The sequence below is a fragment of the Cryptomeria japonica genome, chromosome 4, assembly GCF_030272615.1.
Source record: "Cryptomeria japonica chromosome 4, Sugi_1.0, whole genome shotgun sequence".
NCBI classification, from domain to species: Eukaryota; Viridiplantae; Streptophyta; class Pinopsida; order Cupressales; family Cupressaceae; genus Cryptomeria; species Cryptomeria japonica.
The window spans coordinates 92,840,894-92,862,552 of NC_081408.1; the positions used below are offsets into that span (position 1 = coordinate 92,840,894).

Sequence of the window (21,659 nt, forward strand, 5' to 3'; positions counted from 1 at the left end):
TGAATGAAATATACCATTTGTTGTGAAAAGTAACCAATCATGTGATGCCACATCAGTTGCACAAGTATTGGGGCCCTTTTGCACACCTATTGGTCTCTCTTTTTTTGGGGTTTGTTTTGGACACCTTGGCAAAAAGCATGTTGATGTGGCATCATATTTGATGATGTGGCCTTGAAACCTTAGTTATAAGCAGGGGACTTGCCAAGTAAGCCGCTGTAAAAAAATCAGTGTGATTTGAAATTTCCATGTAAGATTTTGAGAAGCGCGAAGTTAGGGTGCACAACTACTAGGTCCTTTCCTCTAGTAATCCTTATGGCAAAATAGGCATTAGTAAATTTTGTGAACCATAAATTAGAGGTGCACAACTTGTACACAAATTTGCTAAAAAAAACACTTTCTATACAAAATTTGACATAAAATATAAGTAAAAGAAGTCCACTTTTAATGTTGTCACTTTTTGATAATATATCAAATTCACTTCCTCAAATAACTATAAAACTACATCTATTTATCATATTTAATTTTAATATTACACTTATTCTTAATCAATCTAAATTAATTGTATTTTTATGATTATAGTTGTTTAATTAAATCCATATTAAGCATATGGAAAGAATATTTTTCGGTACACTATGTAACCATTATTCGACTGACATCATCATGAACAGGTTGAGAAAGCTCCATTTAAAACATATCTCGGGAATCTTGTAAACAATCTCGGATCATTTTCCGATAAATCACATTAGCTTTTAGCATGATTTTTGTTAAAAAATTGTCTGTATTCACACCTGTACATTTAGCAGTGGTGTTTATCTAAAATCCACAAAGCTGGTGATGGCTAAAACAGTACCTGGATTGTAGATTCTAGGCCGAAAAGATATTCTAAACTTGGGATATTTTACCCATATTTGGTTAGTCCGCCGGATAAGTGTAACAGTGTAATCCGAAAACAAGCCAAAATAATCGATTTCACCAGATAATATTTGGCGACTATAAATTCTCGTCGGCGATAAAATGTAGACTAAAACTGCGCAGGCTCTTGTCCTGCTGGAAACCCACTGTTTCCAACGCGCTTTTACGAAATTAATGTGGACCCCTCGCAGAGAATGTTAATTCATATCAATCCTAGAGATCCCTACAAAACTATAATCCCTTTTTTTGTCAGTGCCGACGAAATGATGAGCTCAAATCTCATTCAGTGCTCAATGCACGCAGTTGGGTATTCCAAATGAAGCATTTAAGCTTGTTTTGACTTCGATTCTGATTAGAACTGCAAGTTAGCGATTGGTATAGATGTGGATTTTGGTGATAAGGGTTGGATTGCTGTGAATTCAGCTTCTGCTATCGTTAAGTCAAGAGAGGTGGGCGGAGCTGTGAGGTGAAAATTATGGCAGGTATGGAGAATTTATCTTTGGTTTAATCAGCTTGGTCATTTTCGTTGAAGATAGATATGTGTTGTGAAGCTTATCTTGCTCGTGGAGAAATGGATTTCTGTTCTGTTTTAGAGAAGAAACTGATTTCTTTTGATAATTAGATAAGGGTCTGGTTATGTTGGATTTTGGATTTTATCAATATAAGTAACCGTGCACTTTCATGATTTCATTTCAGCTCATTGGGTTGCCAGTTGAGAGGATTTCATTGCTAATTTATACCATCTCTCGGCCCAAATTAAGCATCTTGGTAGGGAGATTTTTGTTTAGTGTGAATAGAGGAAACCTTATGTTTCTCTGTCTTTTGGGGAATGTTTTTGAATGTTATTTGGAACAAATAATTACATCAATCTGAGACCAGTAACAGAAGAAAAACCTATCCCGGAATAGACCAGGAAACCTATCATCTTACACCGTCCTCCAAGAGGAGTCTTTTCTTTTCCTTTCAGGTTCTGGGGAGGTGATGTAATACTAGGGATTCAAGCTGTAACTGGAACCTGTTGTAGTGAAGATAGACTCCTTGCGATTTACTGCTGATCCACAGTTCTCTGTCCGTGATGACGATATCTTTTATAATATATTTTATTTTAATTTGAACAAGCAAAGCAATTCTGCTTGAAATACCTCAACTCTCTTAGGCTCGGGAATGAACTGTCCTTATAAAAAGTATCCCTGTATCTCAACTTCTTTTGAAACGAATATAGTTATCTGAATTGTGTCCCATAAAAATTGACTTCTTTCCTTAATCACACAAGTGTACCGAGGGAAAGATGCTTTCCATGAGTTGCGAGCAATAAACATATATCGGGTCCTAGAATTGGGGTTTCTATGACTACACTTGTGATGTTTGGGCCCAAACCATTAAGAGATCGAAGTGGGTGTTCAGGAGGAACCTAATTTCATTTGTTGAACCAAGATTATGAAATGGGTGGTTGGAGACTTTAGAAACACGAGTTTCATGAAACAATAAGGACTTTGAGTTAGATATTTTCTATTACAGATTGAAATTTTAATAGAGCAATAGATAGTGATTGAAATTGAGAAAGAGCATGATTTTGTTTTTGGTGCTATAAAACATTTGACCAAAATAAATTCTTGGACTGATACCAAGTGGTGAACTGTGAAATTTGAATGTAATTTTCTTTTTCTTTGATAGCTGAATTGTAGATTCTATCTGGAAAGAGACTGCATAACAGAGCAGCCATGGATGACTCTGGCATGCAACTCACTGGAAGCCCCACAATTGGCTGATTAAATTGATCTAAGTTTGAGCTTAAGTTGATTCAATTCTATAGGTGTAAAAAATCAATGGCATGATTGCATTAATCTCTCTCTGAAAATAATATTACCTTTGTATTCATATGCTGAGTAGTGGAATTCATTTCTAGTGTTTGATCAGTGATTCCTCTGTGAGGTGTTCTAAAAATAAGTTTAATCACTTCATGCTGTCAAAATTCTCAATCTCATTGTCTTATTTGCGAAATTCAGTGGCTTTCTTAGAGTGTCATTAGACTGAAAAATAGTATGAAAAAATCTACAGGAAGTTGAGGCCAAGAAAATCAGGGTCCTTAAAAGACAATTTACTGGAAAAACATGCATGATGAAACAGTCACAGCAGCATTAAACATTATCTTTTAATCTCTAATGTGATTATAGTGTTTTCTAGGAAGTGAAAAGCCACTTGTTAGTTGCACAAAATCTGGTTGATATCAGTGATTCAGGGAATGCTTCTGGCATCACATTCGAGTTTATAGACAGATTATAAAGGCAAATAAATGAAGTTCAGGGATAACCATAGCCAGTGTCTTCCTCAGTCAAAGTTATTGTTATGTTGCTTGATATTACTTACAAGGAATTTAAGAAATTGATTGGAACACCAGTAGGGCATTGCAATCTACAAACAACGATGTTCTGAAATTAGCACTTAAGATGCCAACAACAATTGTATTGCATGTCAGTATCCTATTTTCAGCTAAGATGTCAATCTTATGAATCACTAAGCTCAATATTCTACGAGATGAGCTTTAGGGATATGAGGAGCACATAATGATTTTGTCAAGTTGTCTATTATTGTTGCAACTCTTACAAAAGGGTTACTAGGTAGAATTTTCTGTTTTGGAGGCCAATCACAGTTATCTCTGAAATCTGTTTCATGGTACATAAACCGACAGTGTTGTATTTTTAAAGCAAATGCCAATTAGGAAATCTGCTGGGTATATTACAAATTTATTGGGATGGATCTCCACATTGCTTCAATATTTACTTGTATTTGAAGATATGATGTTGTTCATTGCTTGGCAATCGGTGTGCCTGACATTGAACATTATCAACAAAATGAGATGCCAGCAACAAAAGTTAAAATACATTAAAACTTAAAAGGATGATCAGCTTGATCAACCATGTCTTAGCCACTTCAGAATGTTTATTATGCAACTTAGATATCTAAGACACATTTGAGCCTAGTTTTATCGGCCTTATCTTCATTATTTCAGTCTGCCCATACAGTTTCAGAATTTTCCTGCATCCAGGCTCCCCTACCCCCTTTTTGGAAAGTTCCAGCTCTTTCATTTGACTGAAAACTGACAGAACCGATGAAAATGAGAATAATATAAAATCATAACTGAGCCAAGAAGTCAACTTATGATCCGGTGACATTTTTACTCATTTGCAGAAAGTTTGACTGCCATGGTGTCATCTTGGGCATAAGACCATGTCAGGGTTAACTGCCTTCTTTCACCTAAAGAGCCTGATGCGGACTATGTTGCCATTAGGCAGATTCTTCTTTATTGTTTGATGACCCAGCCTCAGCTTTTCTGTTGTTGCTTCTGTACTCAGATCCTTCGATAGTGCAGTCAAGGACCTAATTCTTCATATGCTATTAGGTAGCTTCCTTTTTACCCATCTTCCATCATCTAGCTCACCATTTGCCCTAGCTTTTTCTTTGTTTTCAGCCTGCCACTGCCCCAGGACTTCTACTCAAAAGTTATGACCCTTGGTTTAGATAGCCTTTTTTATGTTGAATGGGTTAGAAATTGAGTGCTTGGCCATTTTTTTCCCTTATGAACCTTATGATCTTCCACTTGAAAATAATTACCATTTGATCTAAAGCCTTCAATTAACCAGAAATCAAATTTGAGAATTTGTATTATGTAGGTAATATATTTTAACCTTTTGTTACTTCTGGTTTTGCTTGGGGTTTTTTTGATTCCCTGTATTTGATATTTAGTCAAATTAGGTTCTTAATTGAATCAATTTCATGTTTGATAAGAATCCTTATTTCTGATATCTGATAGGGTTGATTTAAGTTTTCTTGTATTACATTTCAGATTTTTGTTGTGAGTTAATGTGTGTGACAGAAAACTGATTTTCACTAAGACAAACTAAATTGCTAACATTGCCAAACATAGCCTAGTCTTGCCTTACTGCCACCCTAATTTTTTAGTCATTTGGTAGCTGATCATAAGATATTTGTGGGTTGAATTGATCTCCTACCATAGATAATTGTGTATTGAACTTCCTTAAACATGCCTTCTATACACTTGTAAATTACTTCAATGGATCATCCTCTGATGGAAATGAAGTTTATCAAAATAGATTCTAAATATCTATTATTTGTTATTTTCGCCTGCTGCAATAAGAATAGTTTCTCTGTATTTATGTACAAATTCTAGGCAATTAACTATTATCTAAGTGATAGGAAACAGCTTGGTATGCACAATTTCGTGTTCAAAGCCCCTGCACCCATCCATACGAAAAGACAAGCTTGTAGTCCTCTTTATAAAGAGCCCAACTGGTCATAAGTGTATGCAGTTTGCAATCATATTTATACTTTTGTAAGTCATACATTTTAATATTTCCAAAAGGATGATCTCCTCCTAGAAGAAGGTAATCTATTTCAAGATGCAATTGGAAGTTTTATTTCATGGGATATCTTTAAATGATATCAATGGTTTTAGTGGGAGATAATTGTCCTTACTCAACTACATTGGAACTGTGATGATAAAAGGAATATGTTGTTGAATAATTGATAATTTGATAATATTACATCTGAGATCTTATTAAACTAGCAGTGTTATTTAGATGAAATTTTATTCTAGTACAAGTACATTTGTAACTCCTTATATTGTACATTGGCTTAAAAAGTACTTTGTGTAAATATACAAAATTCTAAAATTATGTGTCCATCACATCCTATCCATACTCTTTGTATACTTGGTAAAAAGGTACAAACTGTGGAATATGCTAAACATTATGATGGCCACATAAGAATCAATGTGAGCGCGAAAGCATTCCAAAGTCACCAAATAGGAATAGTAGGGTTCCTGTCTAAGGATGTGGTGACCTTTAGAAGAAGACAAATATGCTATGTAACTGGCATGGTGTAATTTCCCCTTTAGGGTTTTACCTGAATTTAGCCTTGAAACAACAAATCCAACTCAAGATGAGAAATGCATTATCCTTAGTAACATAAACTTGTAATAAAATTGCCAACTCTAAAGTCCCTTATTTTGAATTATTTTTGGTTTAGGACCTAGAAACATCATTAATGACCAGAAACTTATATTAGTACAATAAATATTAATAATCCATAACAGCATTTAATTCCATAAATCCGTCATTAATATCTAATTCCACATTGATACCATTTTGAGCAAGTTTATTCTGATTGTCAATTGTATTAGGAATTCATTAGGAATATCTTGCAAATTGCAATATCAAGGAGAATTGTCTTTCTATTGCGAGAGCACAGGTGGATCTCCCATCCATCCATCCCAGGGTAGTGTACTTAATAAGACTCACAAGGCTAGGGGTACTCAATGTTCCTTGGCCCATCCATCTCGGGGTGGCGTACTTGATGAGACTCTCAAGCCCAAGGGCACTCAACACCTCTTGGACCATGAGTATGGCAGGACTAAGTTCCCCTCCATCGCTCAGTCCACCTTGTTCAAGCCCAAGGGCATTCAACACCCCCCTTCCCATGATTATGGCTCCAACCATCTCGGAGTGTACTTGATAGGACCTCAAGCCTAGGGGCACTCAACACCCCGTGGCCCACGAGCATAACATTCATCTCAGGGTGGCGTGCTTGGTTCTCGTGAACTCGGAAGGTTGGCTATCCTTCCTATTTGCAAGATATTAATAGAAATTCAAAACATATTGCTAAAAGAAAATCTGCTATAATAAGGGATAATAAATACCTCTTTTATTCTTTGAAATCACTTGCTAGGAGAAATAAATAAATATAGGTTGGTGTAATGTCCCTACTTTGAAATATAATTTAATAATAAATAATGATAAAATTAAAATACAAAAGAATAAATATAAAAATTAAAATTAAAATATAAAAGAATATAATTAAATATAATTAAAATTTGATTTTAAAGTTAATGAAAGGTCAAAAGGCATGAAATGATAAGTTGTGACTTCCTCAAACGTGAGATATAAAAGGGAGAAACTCATTTGAGGGGGGGAGAATTTGAAAAATGAGAAGTGCAGATCTCATTTAAATAAGAAGTGCAGATCTGGTTATAAAGGGTTATGTCCCTTCCAAAGGGCAGAAATAATGAAGAGTTGCACTCTTTCAAAAGGTGCAAATGGTGAAAGGGTGTGTCTCTTGCCAAAGGGCATGCATGATGAAGAGGTGTGACCTCTCCCTCACATTGAGAGATTTAAAGAAAGGAATCAAAGCATCCAATAACATCACCATGGATTGATAAGATCAGAACTGCTATTAAGTTACAGGCAGTAACATCTTTGTTCTTGGTGGTATGCATGGGGATGAGCTGAGAATGTATGCTTAATATATGAAACCAGATAATGTTTTCATGCAGAATTAATAGTAATATTAATATGGACTGCAATATGTATGACAGACATACTTAATTTCATATATATATTCATAATACATAAGAAATTAGTATACTTATAGTCTAAATCATGTTATTACTGTCAGTATTTAAGAAGATGGGAATGAGATGTTCCAAAGAGGGGCAGTCTAAATCCAAGCAATAGGTTAAGTCCCAAGATAGGGTGGGGATCAGTGACCCATAAGCCTTGAGGGTATAGGCCCAAGATAGGTAAGGGCTTGGATCTATAAACTTTGAGGGAACCTATTGTATTTGGTCTCTAAGCACTTTGGTAACATACATAAACCCTTCTCCCTTAAACTGAAGTAGTAGCAGGGTCTGATAGCTATATTAAAAACAATGAATCATGAAAGTAATCATCGAATGAGGAAAACAAATAAGAACTTGTTAATAATTAATTGAAGAATATCAATCAATTTTAGTATATTGAAATAGATCAAGTGGGGGACATTACAAATGGTATCAGAGCTATGATCTTTCCATCCTGTAGGGTAAAGATGAATCAATGAACCATTCTAATTAATAAGAAGAAATCTAACAATACGTGTATGCTCTGTGTTTGCATATATCCATTTGTATGCTTCGTGTTTTCCATGTGTATGCTCTGTGTTTTTTATTCATTTTGGTAGATGACTTAGTTTGAGAAAATTAAAATTTACGTTGCTCAAGGACAAGCAAATTTGGGAAGGGCAGACTGTAATGTCCCTACTTTGAAATATAATTTAATAATAAATAATGATAAAATTAAAATACAAAAGAATAAATATAAAAATTAAAATTAAAATATTAAAGAATATAATTAAATATAATTAAAATTTGATTAAAGTTAATGAAAGGTCAAAAGGCATGAAATGATAAGTTGTGACTTCCTCAAACGTGAGATATAAAAGGGAGAAGAGAAACTCATTTGAGGGGGGAAGAATTTGAAAAATGAGAAGTGCAGATCTCATTTAAATAAGAAGTGCAGATCTGGTTATAAAGGGTTATGTCCCTTCCAAAGGGCAGAAATAATGAAGAGTTGCACTCTTTCAAAAGGTGCTAATGTTGAAAGGGTGTGTCTCTTGCCAAAGGGCATGCATGATGAAGAGGTGTGACCTCTCCCTCACATTGAGAGATTTAAAGGAAAGGAATCAAAGCATCCAATAACATCACCATGGATTGATAAGATCAGAACTGCTATTAAGTTACAGGTAGTAACATCTTTGTTCTTGGTGGTATGCATGGGGATGAGCTGAGAATGTATGCTTAATATATGAAACCTGATAATGTTTTCATGCAGAATTAATAGTAATGTTAATATGGACTGCAATATGTATGACAGACACACTTAATTTCATATATATATTCATAATACATAAGAAATTAGTATACTTATAGTCTAAATCATGTTATTACTGTCAGTATTTAAGAAGATGGGAATGAGATGTTCCAAAGAGGGGAAGTCTAAATCCAAGCAATAGGTTAAGTCCCAAGATAGGGTGGGGATCAGCGACCCATAAGCCTTGAGGGTATAGACCCAAGATAGGTAAGGGCTTGGATCTATAAACTTTGAGGGAACCTATTGTATTTGGTCTCTAAGCGCTTTGGTAACATACATAAACCCTTCTCCCTTAAACTGAAGTAGTAGCAGGGTCTGATAGCTATATTAAAAACAATGAATCATGAAGTAATCATCTAATGAGGAAAACAAATAAGAACTTGTTAATAATTAATTGAAGAATATCAATCAATTTTAGTATATTGAAATAGATCAAGTAGGGGACATTACAGTTGGGTCTGAAGATAATTTGTAAATATGTTGGTCTACTATATATGACTCCTTTGGATAATATTTCAATATCTAAATTAATAAATTCTGCTGTAATTGTGAATATATATATATATATATATATATATATATATATATATATATATATATATATATATATATACATATACATATACATATACATATACATATACAGATACAGATACATACATACATACATACATACATACATATGTATGTATGTATCTATACATACATACACATACACACACACACACACACAATCTTTCTGCTTTTCTCTTCTTTTATTCTGAATATATTTCCTTTTCTATTTTCTGGTTTTACTTGATTGATATTTATTCTTATCTCTGCTGAATTCATTATGTCATTTCTTTATTGACCCCCCCATGATGGAGTCCCATCTCCTCTTTTATATCTTTCATTGGAGGGAGTCACAACTCTTCAACTAGCAAGGGATGCAACTCTTTATACCATGCAACTCTTCAAATGTCTACTGATTTCCTGTAAAATCCTCTCTCATCTTCTTGATTCTATCATTGATATAGTTTCTTAATGATGAAGATAAGGGAGTGTGAGCTGCTCACCACGTTTCTGCTTATTTCCATTCTTACAGCCTGCCAAACTTGAGTGCCAAAAAATTAATAAAAATCAAAAGCAAGAAGAAAAAGAAATGTGGTTACTCTGGATTTGCCCATGCTACCACTTCTAGGTCCCAGACTTGCCTGGGTACATCCTGATTCTAGGATAAAAGGTGGGTACCCTGTCTGATTCCATAGGGTACCATTTCCAATTCCAAATTTGGCCATTTGTACCTAAATGTGGTAGGTTTATTGGCGATCTAGTAACATAGCCAATCTGTTTATGGCCTATTCATATTTTGGTCTTAGACTCTAGAGCTATACAAAATCACATTTGCATGCACATGCTTACACGCATTTGGGCCAAACATACCTTCACTTGCACTCACATAAACATTTACAAACATACAAACATATCCACACATGCATCCACTTTAAGAAAAAAATTTACTCCTCTATCCTAAGTTCTAATTTCTGTAGCCTCTTCATGCATTCATTTCAAATTTTCAAGCAATAAACACTAAACATCCACACAAAGAATGAGTTTTGTTGGCAATGTGCTATGCAATGTCATTTGGCCCTGAGATCTTGCAAAATGGTTTAGTTTATTGCCATGAGTCTAGGTCAATCACCCAGAAGTTGATCCACCTCTTCAGTTACAGCCAAATTACTGCTGAAAGAATTTGTAGGTACTTGGTTTCCAGTTGACTCTCTCTGACATGCTTGCATATAGAGAGTTCCCACAGATACTTGAAATCTCAGGTGAGTTTTGTTTTCTCTTGTTTGTTTGCGTCTGTGTTGTTGTCAATAGCTATTTTCTGCCAACTTGCATTATACTTTAATGTGACCTGACTTCACAAGGCAATGGTACCACATATGTTTGTTGTATATTTTACAGTACCAAACTACAAGTTACAATGCATATGAGTAATTGAAATCAAATATGTTAACAATGGAAACCATAAAAAGAATAGTGCTTTTATTTCAGAGTTGGTATTCCATACAATGTTTTGCTAGTACTGTTGTCAATAAGAACACAACTTTTGGTCTACTTGTTTATAACTACCATTGATGTAATATATAAGCCGACAATTATTCAACAAAATAACAAGGTCAGGTAGAAAACATATATTAACAATAATACAACACCTAACTGTCTTCAGTAAAAAGCCACTTCCATATGCAACCACCTACAAAATAACCACAATTGCATAGCAAGGATCGATGAATCGAAACTTTAAACAGGGATAATCAAATGTATGATATTGTATAACATCAGCGAAAAGGGCTTCAAATATCTCCTCTCCTATCATGTTTTTGTTTGCCTGACAAAAATTAGTTGAGGTTATAGTCTTCTGTTGATATGTCATTGAGGTAAGCATTAACCACATTCTTAAGACCTAGAAACATGGATCACACTTAATTGCATCCCATATTTTTTACATCACCACATGTCAGCTGGAGTTATGAGTTTCCCTATTACCATGGCGGCATTTGAACATAAAGCATGATTTTACAAGAGCCCCCTGTTACTAATACACCACAGTTTCTTGAACTCACCTAAGCATATTTTGTTACAAGCTAAGAATTAATCAATAACAACAGCAAAAAGACACAATGTAGATAAAGTGCCAAATACTATAAAATATAAAATAGTGTCCAGTGGCTAACATACAAGTGCCACGGATGAGAAGGGTGAAATATAGAATATATATTGTGTGATATATTACATAATTTTGGTTATGAGCATAGCTTATTGCTTATTTATGAGGGATAGAGATATAGATAGATAGATAGAGAGAGTTTTCTTATGTGATACTGTTGGTTGCATGTGTCCTGAGGAGCAGAATTCTGATGCTGTGTTACATATTTGATGGGGACTGTTGGCACTGCTGTTGAACAAATCCTGTTAGCTGCAAATAATGCAAAGGTATGATTTGTTTACTTTAATCACCAATTAGTTATCACAGAATTGTACGTCATATCTTGTAGTTATAGTTATCCCAAAATGCCAGGTAACTTACATATAATAATTCAGAAAGATGTTTATGATGGGACTGAACTCTACAACTTCTGCTGACAAATATATCATCATCTAACATGCAGCTACATGGAGGATTGTGTTTGAAAATTGGTAGGCTTGTCCATAAGGTCATCAAAATATTTCCATCTTTAGAAGCAGTGCAACCAAGATGCATGCCAGGCATACAGTCCTTGTGTGCTTTGAACCTAGCACTTGATAAGGCAACGTCCCTTATCCAACACTGTGCTGATTGTAGCAAACTGTATCTGGTATGCTCCTTCTGCCTTTCACAAATACAAATAGGAATACAATAACTTACTGGAAGGAATGCCAAATGTTGAATTGCATTTTGAATAAGAATATAAAAGATAGAATCATATGGGGATAGACATCTAACTACACTGCAATTTTCTTTGTAAAATTAATTTTTGAATGGTAGTAGGGATATATAATTTGGTTTCATAGCCCGATGCTCTAGAAGAGTAGAAGTTTTGATTTCTGTCAGGTTATGAGAATGTTCATGTATATGTGCATGCTTTCTCAGGCAGTTACTGGGGATTCTATCCTGGTAAAATTTATAAAGATCAAAGATTCATTGAATCGAAGTTTAAGTGATCTTGAAGAAATGGTACCACGGGATTTATCCAGGCAGGTATGTGAGTCAAACACGACTGCATCTAAATTTATGCATATGTACTGCATAGGACTGTTTTTTGATAGCTTGGAGTTGGATTACTTCAGATAGCATGGCTGAGATGTAATGGTAGAATTCAATTTGATTCTGATTGAATTTTAGTTTCACTGCATAACACTGTTGATCTATACAAACAATATTCAGTCGACAATACTCCACTAGCTGCAAAATATTTAATTACATCCGGCTTCCACACAGCTAACACTACATCTAAGCACAAGAAACTTAGTGGACGGAACTCCACTATTCCATACATATGTTATTGATATTAAATATTTTATAGATCTTGCTGAAAAAAATTCTGGTTCTATATGTACATTTCAAAATGATTCTTTTGTGTACAAAACATGCACCCTGAAAACTGGATTTAGTATGTTTTCACTTTTAAGTTTATAAAAATTTGACATCTCATGAAATTTATGCACCTCTCTTCCTTTCTACACTCCAATACACGCACACAACTACTGAGGCACTTGATGTGTTTTAACAGAAAATGGCTTGTTAAATTGTAATTTTGACTTTTTGACAGAAATGTTTTTTCGGGGTATTCTAATAGATTCAGTAAGAACCTTTAAGTCTTCAAATCTGAAGCATTTATGTTATAAATGTTATTGTATGGTGTATACGTCTACAGTTATCAGTGTGCTTCTGAACATGCAGCATTAAATTATCAATAAAAGAGGATTATTTGTGCATGACATTTAATAATGCTGATAGTGGTAGTCAGTGTTAAAAAATAACAATTTCACACCATAACCAGCAGTAGCACTACCCAGATTGTGACATAGTTTACATAGTTTATTTAGTACACTATTAAGTGCTTCTATAGATAATCTTCATGGCATTACCTTCTCTCCTAATCACACATTCATCACTCTAGCCAATGAAATTCATATAAACCTATGAACAGGTTTGATATGAAAGGGGAATGTCACACTATTGTTTGCAGAGAGGAAAGATAATTAAGAAGAATCTATTGGCACTTGCTAATGTTTGCCATTTAGTTGAATGGCATCTCAACTTATCATTTACATTTCCCTTAGAAGAGCACTCCTGATCATGAAGTCCTTGAAGCACTCAAAGATTCACATCTGTTATTGAAGAGAACATAGGAAAATCTGGGAGGTTTGTGTGCTTATGTTGATAGTTATTTTGGCTTGCCTTTAAATGTGCTTTAAAAATTCTCCTAGGTTTTTTGATTTTATCAGTAAATTAAGGCTTCTATTGAGACTCTGAGTCTGAGCCATAAATATATTTGCATTTTACAAAAGGAAACAAAACTGAAGCTAAGCCCAGGCTACAAGAGATGACAAGCAAGACTACCTGATTACTATATACTAGCGGAGAAAACTGGAGGCAGGGGAAATGTAGGCACAAAAGAAAACATACCTTAAAAAGGCAGTTAAAATTCGAACTGAACTGACAAAACTGACAAACTAAGGAGCCATCTGTGCCAAGGGCTACCACCCTACTCAGCTATCTCCTTCCCCAGTTTGCATCTATTGAATGAAGACCCGCCTCACCATGACACACCACCCAAGACACCCAACCACTTCTTTTTGCACCTGCCTTAGTTCTCACTCAAATCCATGGATCCTAGCACCCTGCTCTACATAGCCAGGCACTGCCTAGAATGTTTGAAACCTCCCTCAGATGAGGATGGAAGAGTAAACAACCCAGAAACATCTAAGTTGCATTCATGATGGGCAATACAGAGGCTATCTACACATAAGGCTGGGTCTTTACAGAAGGCCAAACTCCTCCAAGGCATTGCTGGCAGGGCTTTCTCTTGGCTAGAAATCATCTCATCTTCCATCATTCCCTCCACAGCAGAAGAGGACAAGGGGAAAGGCTCCTTAGATGTGTATTCAAGCACCAATCTGCCTGCCACCTGCACCTGTTTTTTGCCTCTAAAGTCCTCTACGTTAAAGGTGCAAGTCTTGGAGATACCTATATTTCCCAAACACTCCCATCCTAATAATTTCTTAATAAAATTTAAGGAGGCAAGGTCTGGGATAAGGAAGGTATTTTTCGATCTCCTATCTGAGACTGCTCCTCCATAGAGTGCATCTCTTCCCTTCTTACATCAAACAAGCAGCTTCATTTCCTTTCACTCAGACCAAACTATTGTACACCATTTAAAGAACTGAGACAGAAATACCAATGGAGCAAGGTAAGTCAGACTTAAAATCTTTTTTCATGAAAGATCTGACCTGCACATGCTGCATAAGAGAGCAGAAAAATTTCTAATTATTGCCTACAGACTTCTCTAGAGAGATTATCATGCCTCTGCCAAAGATCAGCCTTTAATGAGGGGAAAATAATAAACAAAGCTATATAGCGCAACAGCTTAAATCTCCAGGGGTTTGAATGAGATACAATGGAAAGTATTTAGGAAGTGCTATCACCCTCTAGAAGGGTGGAGAAACCCTTCTAGAAGTTCAACCTATTCATTTCCAGAGCCAAGAAAGGAGCCAAGTCAATGCCAACATTATCCACAAGGTCTGCAAACTTATTTCCTTCTCTGAAACAATGGATAAAGAGCACCTTCTCCAAACTCCCACAGAGAGAGCAAGTTTCTGCAATCCTGTTACTAAGCTTCCAATTTGAAGTAGACCCCTTTTATTAGCCTGAGATTATCATCTCCATATCCCCTTATAGTATAAAGTGTTTGCATCCTGATCTTAAGGCTTTCTTTAGAGAGCTTCTTGTTCTGCTTCAATTTTAGATTTCAGTTATGGAAAGGAGCTTCCCTTAATGAACTTCCTGCCTCATTCCTCAAGAGGAATTCAGCACTTGCAAGGCCTGTATTCCCTTTTGAAGAACCATCAAAAATCTGCTTCATAAACCCTACTGGGGGTTTCTTCAAAGCTGTTGAAAATCTCTTCTTTATTTCAATTGCCCCTTAATGGCATGTGGTAGTTGTTCTGTGACAATTATTGCTTTCTTTTGCCTTCAACAAAAACAGAGATTATGGAGGTAAGAAAATGCTGGTCTTTTTGGGCTGCTTTCTATATGTCGGGTAAATTTTCATAGATGACGAACATTCAGAATTACTCTTGGAAAAAAACATCTCATTGGGATATACAATGCTGCTCATAACTGCAAAAAAATGGATTTTCTTCTTGCATCTATATTCCTTCAGTTCCTCTTTGTGAATGCAGAAACCTTTCATTCTTGTGGCAGCACATCTAAAGATAATGGTATGTGCTACTAAATTTGCAAAATCTTACTTGCAGATTGCTGAAATTGTTAAAGAGATTGAAGGAACAACATTTGCATTGGAACCACCAGAGAAGGAAGTTGGCAATGCCATTATTGCTTTACTGCAACAGAGTTCTGGCAGTTGTAGCAATTTTTCAGAACTAGAGGTTTTCAATCAGGCAGCTGATAGGTTGGATATAGGCTCTCCAAGGGCTATGTTGAAAGAGAGAAGAGCCTTAAAGAAACTTCTTGATAAAGCTCAGGCTGAGGAAGATCAGAGAAAGATATCTGTTATCATTTATTTCTTACATCTTCTGAAGAAATCTACAAAACGTTTTAGCTATGATAATCTGGACTATGATTCTGAAAACTCCAATGCACGGTTGCAATCAAGTAGAAGAGTTGCAAGTGAAGCAAATTCTGGAAGAAAAAGTAATGTAAGCATATCTGGACTTCCACTAGTGGGTTGGACCACCAAAGAAAGCATTAACAATTCAGACTATACACCAATGCCTCCAGAGGAATTTAGGTGCCCAATCTCATTGCAGTTAATGTTTGATCCTGTAGTCATTTCTTCTGGCCAGACATATGAACGAATGTGTATAGAAAAGTGGTTCAGTGATGGCCATGATACATGTCCAAAGACACAGCAAAAACTATCACATCTTTCAGTCACTCCCAACTACTGTATCAAAGCTCTGATTACCAGCTGGTGTGAAAAGTATGGAATTAGGGTTCAAGATCCACTTTCTCAGCCTACCCCTACAGCACCTTGGGCTTCAGACATGGGTTTTGAGATCCTTTTGCATCCAAATGATGACTGTAAGAAAGATGTCAAAATGATCCCCTCAGTTGACAACATTGTTGCCTGCATTGTTGAGGAAGAGGATGACAATATGCCAGATAGCAGCAATTTGAGTGATAGTTTGCATTGTGATTCTCCCCTTTCACAGGAAAATCAGGAATCAAATGAAAATAATGATGCAAATGCCCCTTCGTCATATGATATAATTGACTCTGACATGATAGACAGAGAAAATTTTATGAAGTATGAAACATTGCTTACAAGTCTGATGACACCACCACTTGAATCTCAATGTCAAGCAGCAGAAAAGGTCAAACTTATCTTGGATGATGATGATAGAGCTTGCCATTACATTGATGCCAAAGGAATTATTCCTGCTCTTGTGTGTTTCTTGCGGTCTGCAAATGATGCCTCTGATATCAAGGCACAACAGACTGGAGCTTTGGCTCTGTTAAGCATTGCAAGAACTGATAGGTATGTAATGATGATTTATCATGATAATTTTTACACAGAAATATGTTAATTTTATATGGTGATTATCAGGTTTGATTCATGAGCTCTTTTTGAATTGATTTGTAGGAACAAGGGATTGATCTTATCTGCAGGGACATTGCCCCTTCTGTTGGATCTTATCCATTCTGAAGCAATTGAAGCTGCATTAGCAGTTATGCTAGCATTGTCCAATTTGGAGGAGAACAAGAGTAGTTTTGTTGCTTCTGGAGCAATTCCTTGTCTTCTTGAGCTGCTGGAATCAGAAGATGGCCATTCTCAGCACAGCGCTCTAAATATTTTATATAATTTGTCATCAATATTATGGGAGTTGTCGAATGCCATTCCTGCATGGTCTGTTTCCAAGCTGGTTCAACTTCTTGGCAATAGTGAACATACAGATAAATGCATCACAATTTTACATAACCTTGCTGGTAGTGAAGAGGGAAGAGCAACAATTGTGAGAACTGAAGGATGCATTCTAGCCATAGCTGAATTGCTTGATACAGGCAACCTTGAAGAACAGGAGCAAGCAGTAGACATTCTCCTCTTGTTATGCACAAATAGTTTCGAATATAGTCATTTGGTGTTAAGAGAAGGTGTTATTCCATCCTTGGTTACCGTGTCTATTACAGGAAGTCCAAATGGAATGGAGAAGGCACAGAAATTGCTAGAGTATTTTAGAGAGCAGAGATTAAGGAGTTATTCATGGAAGCCTTCTCAACCAGTTATATCAATTTCAGAAACATTTTTTGATGAAGATTTGTCATTGGGAGAAAGAAGTAAATCAACTAAAAAGGCTTCCAAGAAAACTCACAAAGGAAGAAGTTTCTTCTCAAAACTCAGATTTTTGCTTCCTACTTGTGGTAGAAAATGATGACAATATAGGAATAATATTATCACCTTTCAAATTCACCTCAAATTTATTTCAAGCTGGTTCTTTCCTTGTAGGGTTTCACATCTCACCCATTGTCAGTACCATAAAACTCTCCCTGTTTTCTTTAGCTAAGTAAGCTTTTGAATCGTGTTGGGGCTTGCTGATTTAAGGTTGTTGTACACAAGTTTTAAAGGACATCATGAATAAGTTGATACAAAAGGCTTGCAGTTTCCCTCGATGAAACAGAGAGAGAGAGAGAGCATGACAACTTTTCTATTCGGCTATTTTTGTTTGTAAAATACACTGAGGATCTAGATGTAGTTTCAAAATTCTTGTGTTCACATGCATTCATTATTCTTTAAATTGTTTTGGGACAATTGTGCACATTCACTCCTAGTTTTGTGCTCAATCCTCTGGTTGTTTTTCATACATAGTATATATACGTTGGGTTTTTTATTGTTTTCTTGAATACAGCCCAATTTTCTCTCTTATATTTGTATATATGTATTTTCGAGCTCCATTGATGCTATTCATTTTGTTGTTGCTTGATGCAATCTCTGTAATCATATCCGGCTGTTGATACTGTTTATTTTTTTGTTGCTTGATGCAACCACTTTAATCATATCCGTTGAGATCTAGAAGTTCAGGAAAAATGCTGATTCATCTGTTTTTTATAAATATGCTTGTCTGTCTTGGTAGTGCAGAGTTTTTTGTATTTGTGGCTTTTCATGGAAGAGACTATGCATAGCAAGAAAACTCCATGGAACAAGGTCAACTCATAATTCAGTGTAACTGTTCAAGGATTGGGAGAAACTACCAAAAGTGAAAAAATATGGATCTAAGAAATGAAGAAAATATACTGTCTTATTGAATGATATCTTCTAATGAAGATACGATTAGCAAGGGAATGAGCCAGTTTTCAGAAATTATAACCAATATTCACAACCTCCTTACCTCATTAAGGGAGTCCATAAACCCATGGACATGTCATAGTTAAGCCACCCACATTAATGTGGTTGTGTTATCTCACTACCTTAAGTAGGACTAATTTACTATAAAAGAAATTGTATGGTTTCAAAATATTGATCAATTATGTCACAAAACTTAATCTACTCAAGCTATCAAGAAGTATTGAGGTCTGAACTCCTTCCATGTTTTGAACCCTATCCGGCCATACCAAATCAGATCATGCCTTTTTCTCATGGCAGTAAACCTGAATACAGATTGACTAACACATGGCCTCCATTTACAAGAAGAGGTGATGGCCTCTTCTAGGAACTCTACTTCAGGCAACCCAGGAGTGGCACTTAACTTTCTTGAAGTTGTTTTACAGGAAAAAACCTAGTTTGCAAAGACAAGAAGAGATCCTTCACATCCTAGCATGCAGTGTTCTTTCCCAAGCTGAACTTACCATTTTCAAAGCAAATTATCTGCTATCCCAAGAAGGAAAATCCCCAAGAATCTCCATCTCTATGGAAGAAATGGAACTTAGAATTTGGTTGCTAAAATATCGTGCACTTATTTGGTAATTCATGGTAGCTTTTCTTGGACCCAAAACTTTATGATTCTGGGTCAACAAAAATTTTAAACATATTGGATTTGTGGAACTCTTACTATTGTCTAATGGGTGCTTTATTTAGTTTTGCTTCCAAGAACAACAATTCAAATTTTCCATGGAGGACCGTAGTTCCTAAAAAATCGGCCTGTTTTTAAAACAGTGGATACTGGCATTCAACCCAAAAAAAGATCTACGGTGTATTATACCAGTTAGGGTGAGTATCCTCTCCACAATTAGTGTTGGTGGAAATCCTCATTGGTAAAAATTGGCTGTGCCATTGGAAAATATATTGCCCCCCTAAAACTTTCTAACTATGCAAGAATCTATGTCAACCTCAACTTGGATCAGACATTGCCAGACTGAATCATCTTAGATATGGAAGGCATTGAATGGGAGCAACCATTGCATTAATAAAAGATTCCCTTCAAATGTAGATTATACCATGAGCATGGTTATCTTGTAAGGGTTTGCCCCACGCCAACTAATCGAAACAACAAAGAAAGCAACTCATAGCAATAGATCGGATGATCCGCTGAAATCAAAGAGATTGACAAACAAACAAAGAATTGTCATAATAGCAAGGGAGATAGTAGTTAACTAAAGAAGTCTACAAAATCACACAAATAAAATTTAAATGGATAGATACCTAAATTTCATATGATAACATGAACACAATAAATATATCATGCAGGGATTGAGTCCAATGTTAAAACTTGAAGCTTAAATAAGCCTCCCATTTCTCAACTACCAAAGTAACCTCTCAAACAGCAAACCACCTATCAACATACAAAGTAACAAAGAAGGGGATGTCTAATGCATAGTAAGGATGTGCATTTTATAATAATTTATCTAAAATAAAAATATAATACTATTTTGTATCACAAACCTAACAAATCTTCCTTGATTCAAATAGTTCGACAAAATGATTGGGAGCATATAACAACAAAGTTATCCAGTAGTTTCTATTGCACTTGCAAAGTGGGACATTACACATCTTGATACTAATCAATTGATGTTGCTTTACACAAAACCCACTAGCTTGTGAGATGTGACATGCCTGGTGAATATCATATAAGCATGTTCACCCCCTGACCATTTTACACTCATGCTGTAGTACATAATTTTGATTTTTTCAACTACATCAACCCATTAAGCTCTACATAGGAACCCACTAATGACTTTTCAGTACCATGTATGGCACATCTGTCTTGATACCCAACAATGTTGACCCCAGTTTGTTAAACACTACTAGTGATTGCAACTTTTGTCAACTCGACATTTGATCAAAGATCAATATAATATCTTTGCCCTATTAGACGAGATGAGAAGTTCTTATAGAAAAAATGAAATCCAAACAACTTAGTTTGCTTCTCATAAAACCCAAAAATGAAAACCAAAATTGCAACAGCATATTGAAACTACAACACCAAAACACTAAAACTGAAAACTGACTACACCTATCAAACATGCAATTTGAACATTTTATTCGAGCTCAAACTTAATATTGAAATGAAGAAGGAAACTATCCTCCAACCTTCACTTTGACTCATATTTGCTAATGAGAATGATCCTAATGACCCTGTAACTTACAAAATTATGATTTTAGTAACGAGGATCTTTTGGGTAGATATGCAACTGTCTCATATCTATCTACAATACAAATTTTCAAATGGTTGCGACCTTGTATGGTCACCATGCTAATTAGAAGAGTTAGGAATAATTTAAAAATAAAAATATGTAGCGGCATTTGTTCAACATAGCCTTAAGCAAATTTGAACGAAACAAAAACCTACACCCAACAAAGCATATTGTTCACTCTTTTTAAAGGTTTTAAGTTTCCAAAACTACAAGCTTTCAATGGCAAAAACAAAATGACTCATTTTTGAATGCCATTGAATGCATTTCAGCAAGTTTTAATGTCAAATAGCAAATGCATACCACACGCCAACAAATTTTTGTGTCGAGGTAGGGAAAATTTATTTCAACACCCAAATGACAAATTATAATACTCGGCAAAGCAACAATTCATCTAGGTAGAATGTATATCGTCCTATAGATGCTAAAGTCTCTTCAAAGAATTCAAATACCATTCTCTACAACATATTGAGGCTTCTTTACATAATTAAGTCACTGTAGTTATCAAATCTCACGGTGCAGATTCATTCTAGAGAATTTGGAATGCATTCAACAGTCCTCCATTTAAGGTAGATTATATTTCAAGAAAATTGCCTGGACACTATTTTAAACATTAGTATGGAAGGCCTCTAAGTTCACTACCCCGTACAACAATTAACAAATCCTTTAAAGAAGCTTTGCAAGCAGCACATACTGAGAATTATTATGTT

The 21,659-nt window shown here is 35.4% G+C and overlaps 1 protein-coding gene across 3 annotated transcripts; it reads left to right on the forward strand.

Moving 5' to 3' along the window:
* Positions 1-795: 795 nt before the first annotated feature.
* Positions 796-18,247, forward strand: LOC131032879 (U-box domain-containing protein 7). Of its 3 annotated transcripts, XM_057963969.2 has the most exons (7): positions 798-1,394; positions 1,609-1,680; positions 11,512-11,594; positions 11,771-11,956; positions 12,232-12,339; positions 15,621-16,864; positions 16,970-18,247. In XM_057963969.2, exons 3-7 carry the CDS (start codon positions 11,538-11,540, stop codon positions 17,754-17,756), a joined length of 2,382 nt encoding a protein of 793 aa, XP_057819952.2. In that variant the 5' UTR covers positions 798-1,394; positions 1,609-1,680; positions 11,512-11,537; the 3' UTR covers positions 17,757-18,247. The 3 variants fall into 3 exon arrangements, with proteins under 3 accessions (XP_057819953.2, XP_057819952.2, XP_057819951.2); XM_057963968.2 differs by lacking the exon at positions 1,609-1,680 and having other exon boundaries at positions 799-1,394; XM_057963970.2 differs by lacking the exons at positions 1,609-1,680; positions 12,232-12,339 and having other exon boundaries at positions 796-1,394.
* Positions 18,248-21,659: the final 3,412 nt, after the last annotated feature.

Excerpts from the sequence above, each read along its gene's own strand:
- LOC131032879 (XM_057963969.2), top strand. The coding sequence starts at position 11,538 with ATGGGGACTGTTGGCACTGCTGTTGAACAAATCCTGTTAGCTGCAAAT. Across the intron at positions 11,595-11,770 it reads TAGCTGCAAATAATGCAAAG|CTACATGGAGGATTGTGTTT; the intron begins GTATGATTTGTT and ends TCTAACATGCAG. Across the intron at positions 11,957-12,231 it reads ATTGTAGCAAACTGTATCTG|GCAGTTACTGGGGATTCTAT; the intron begins GTATGCTCCTTC and ends ATGCTTTCTCAG.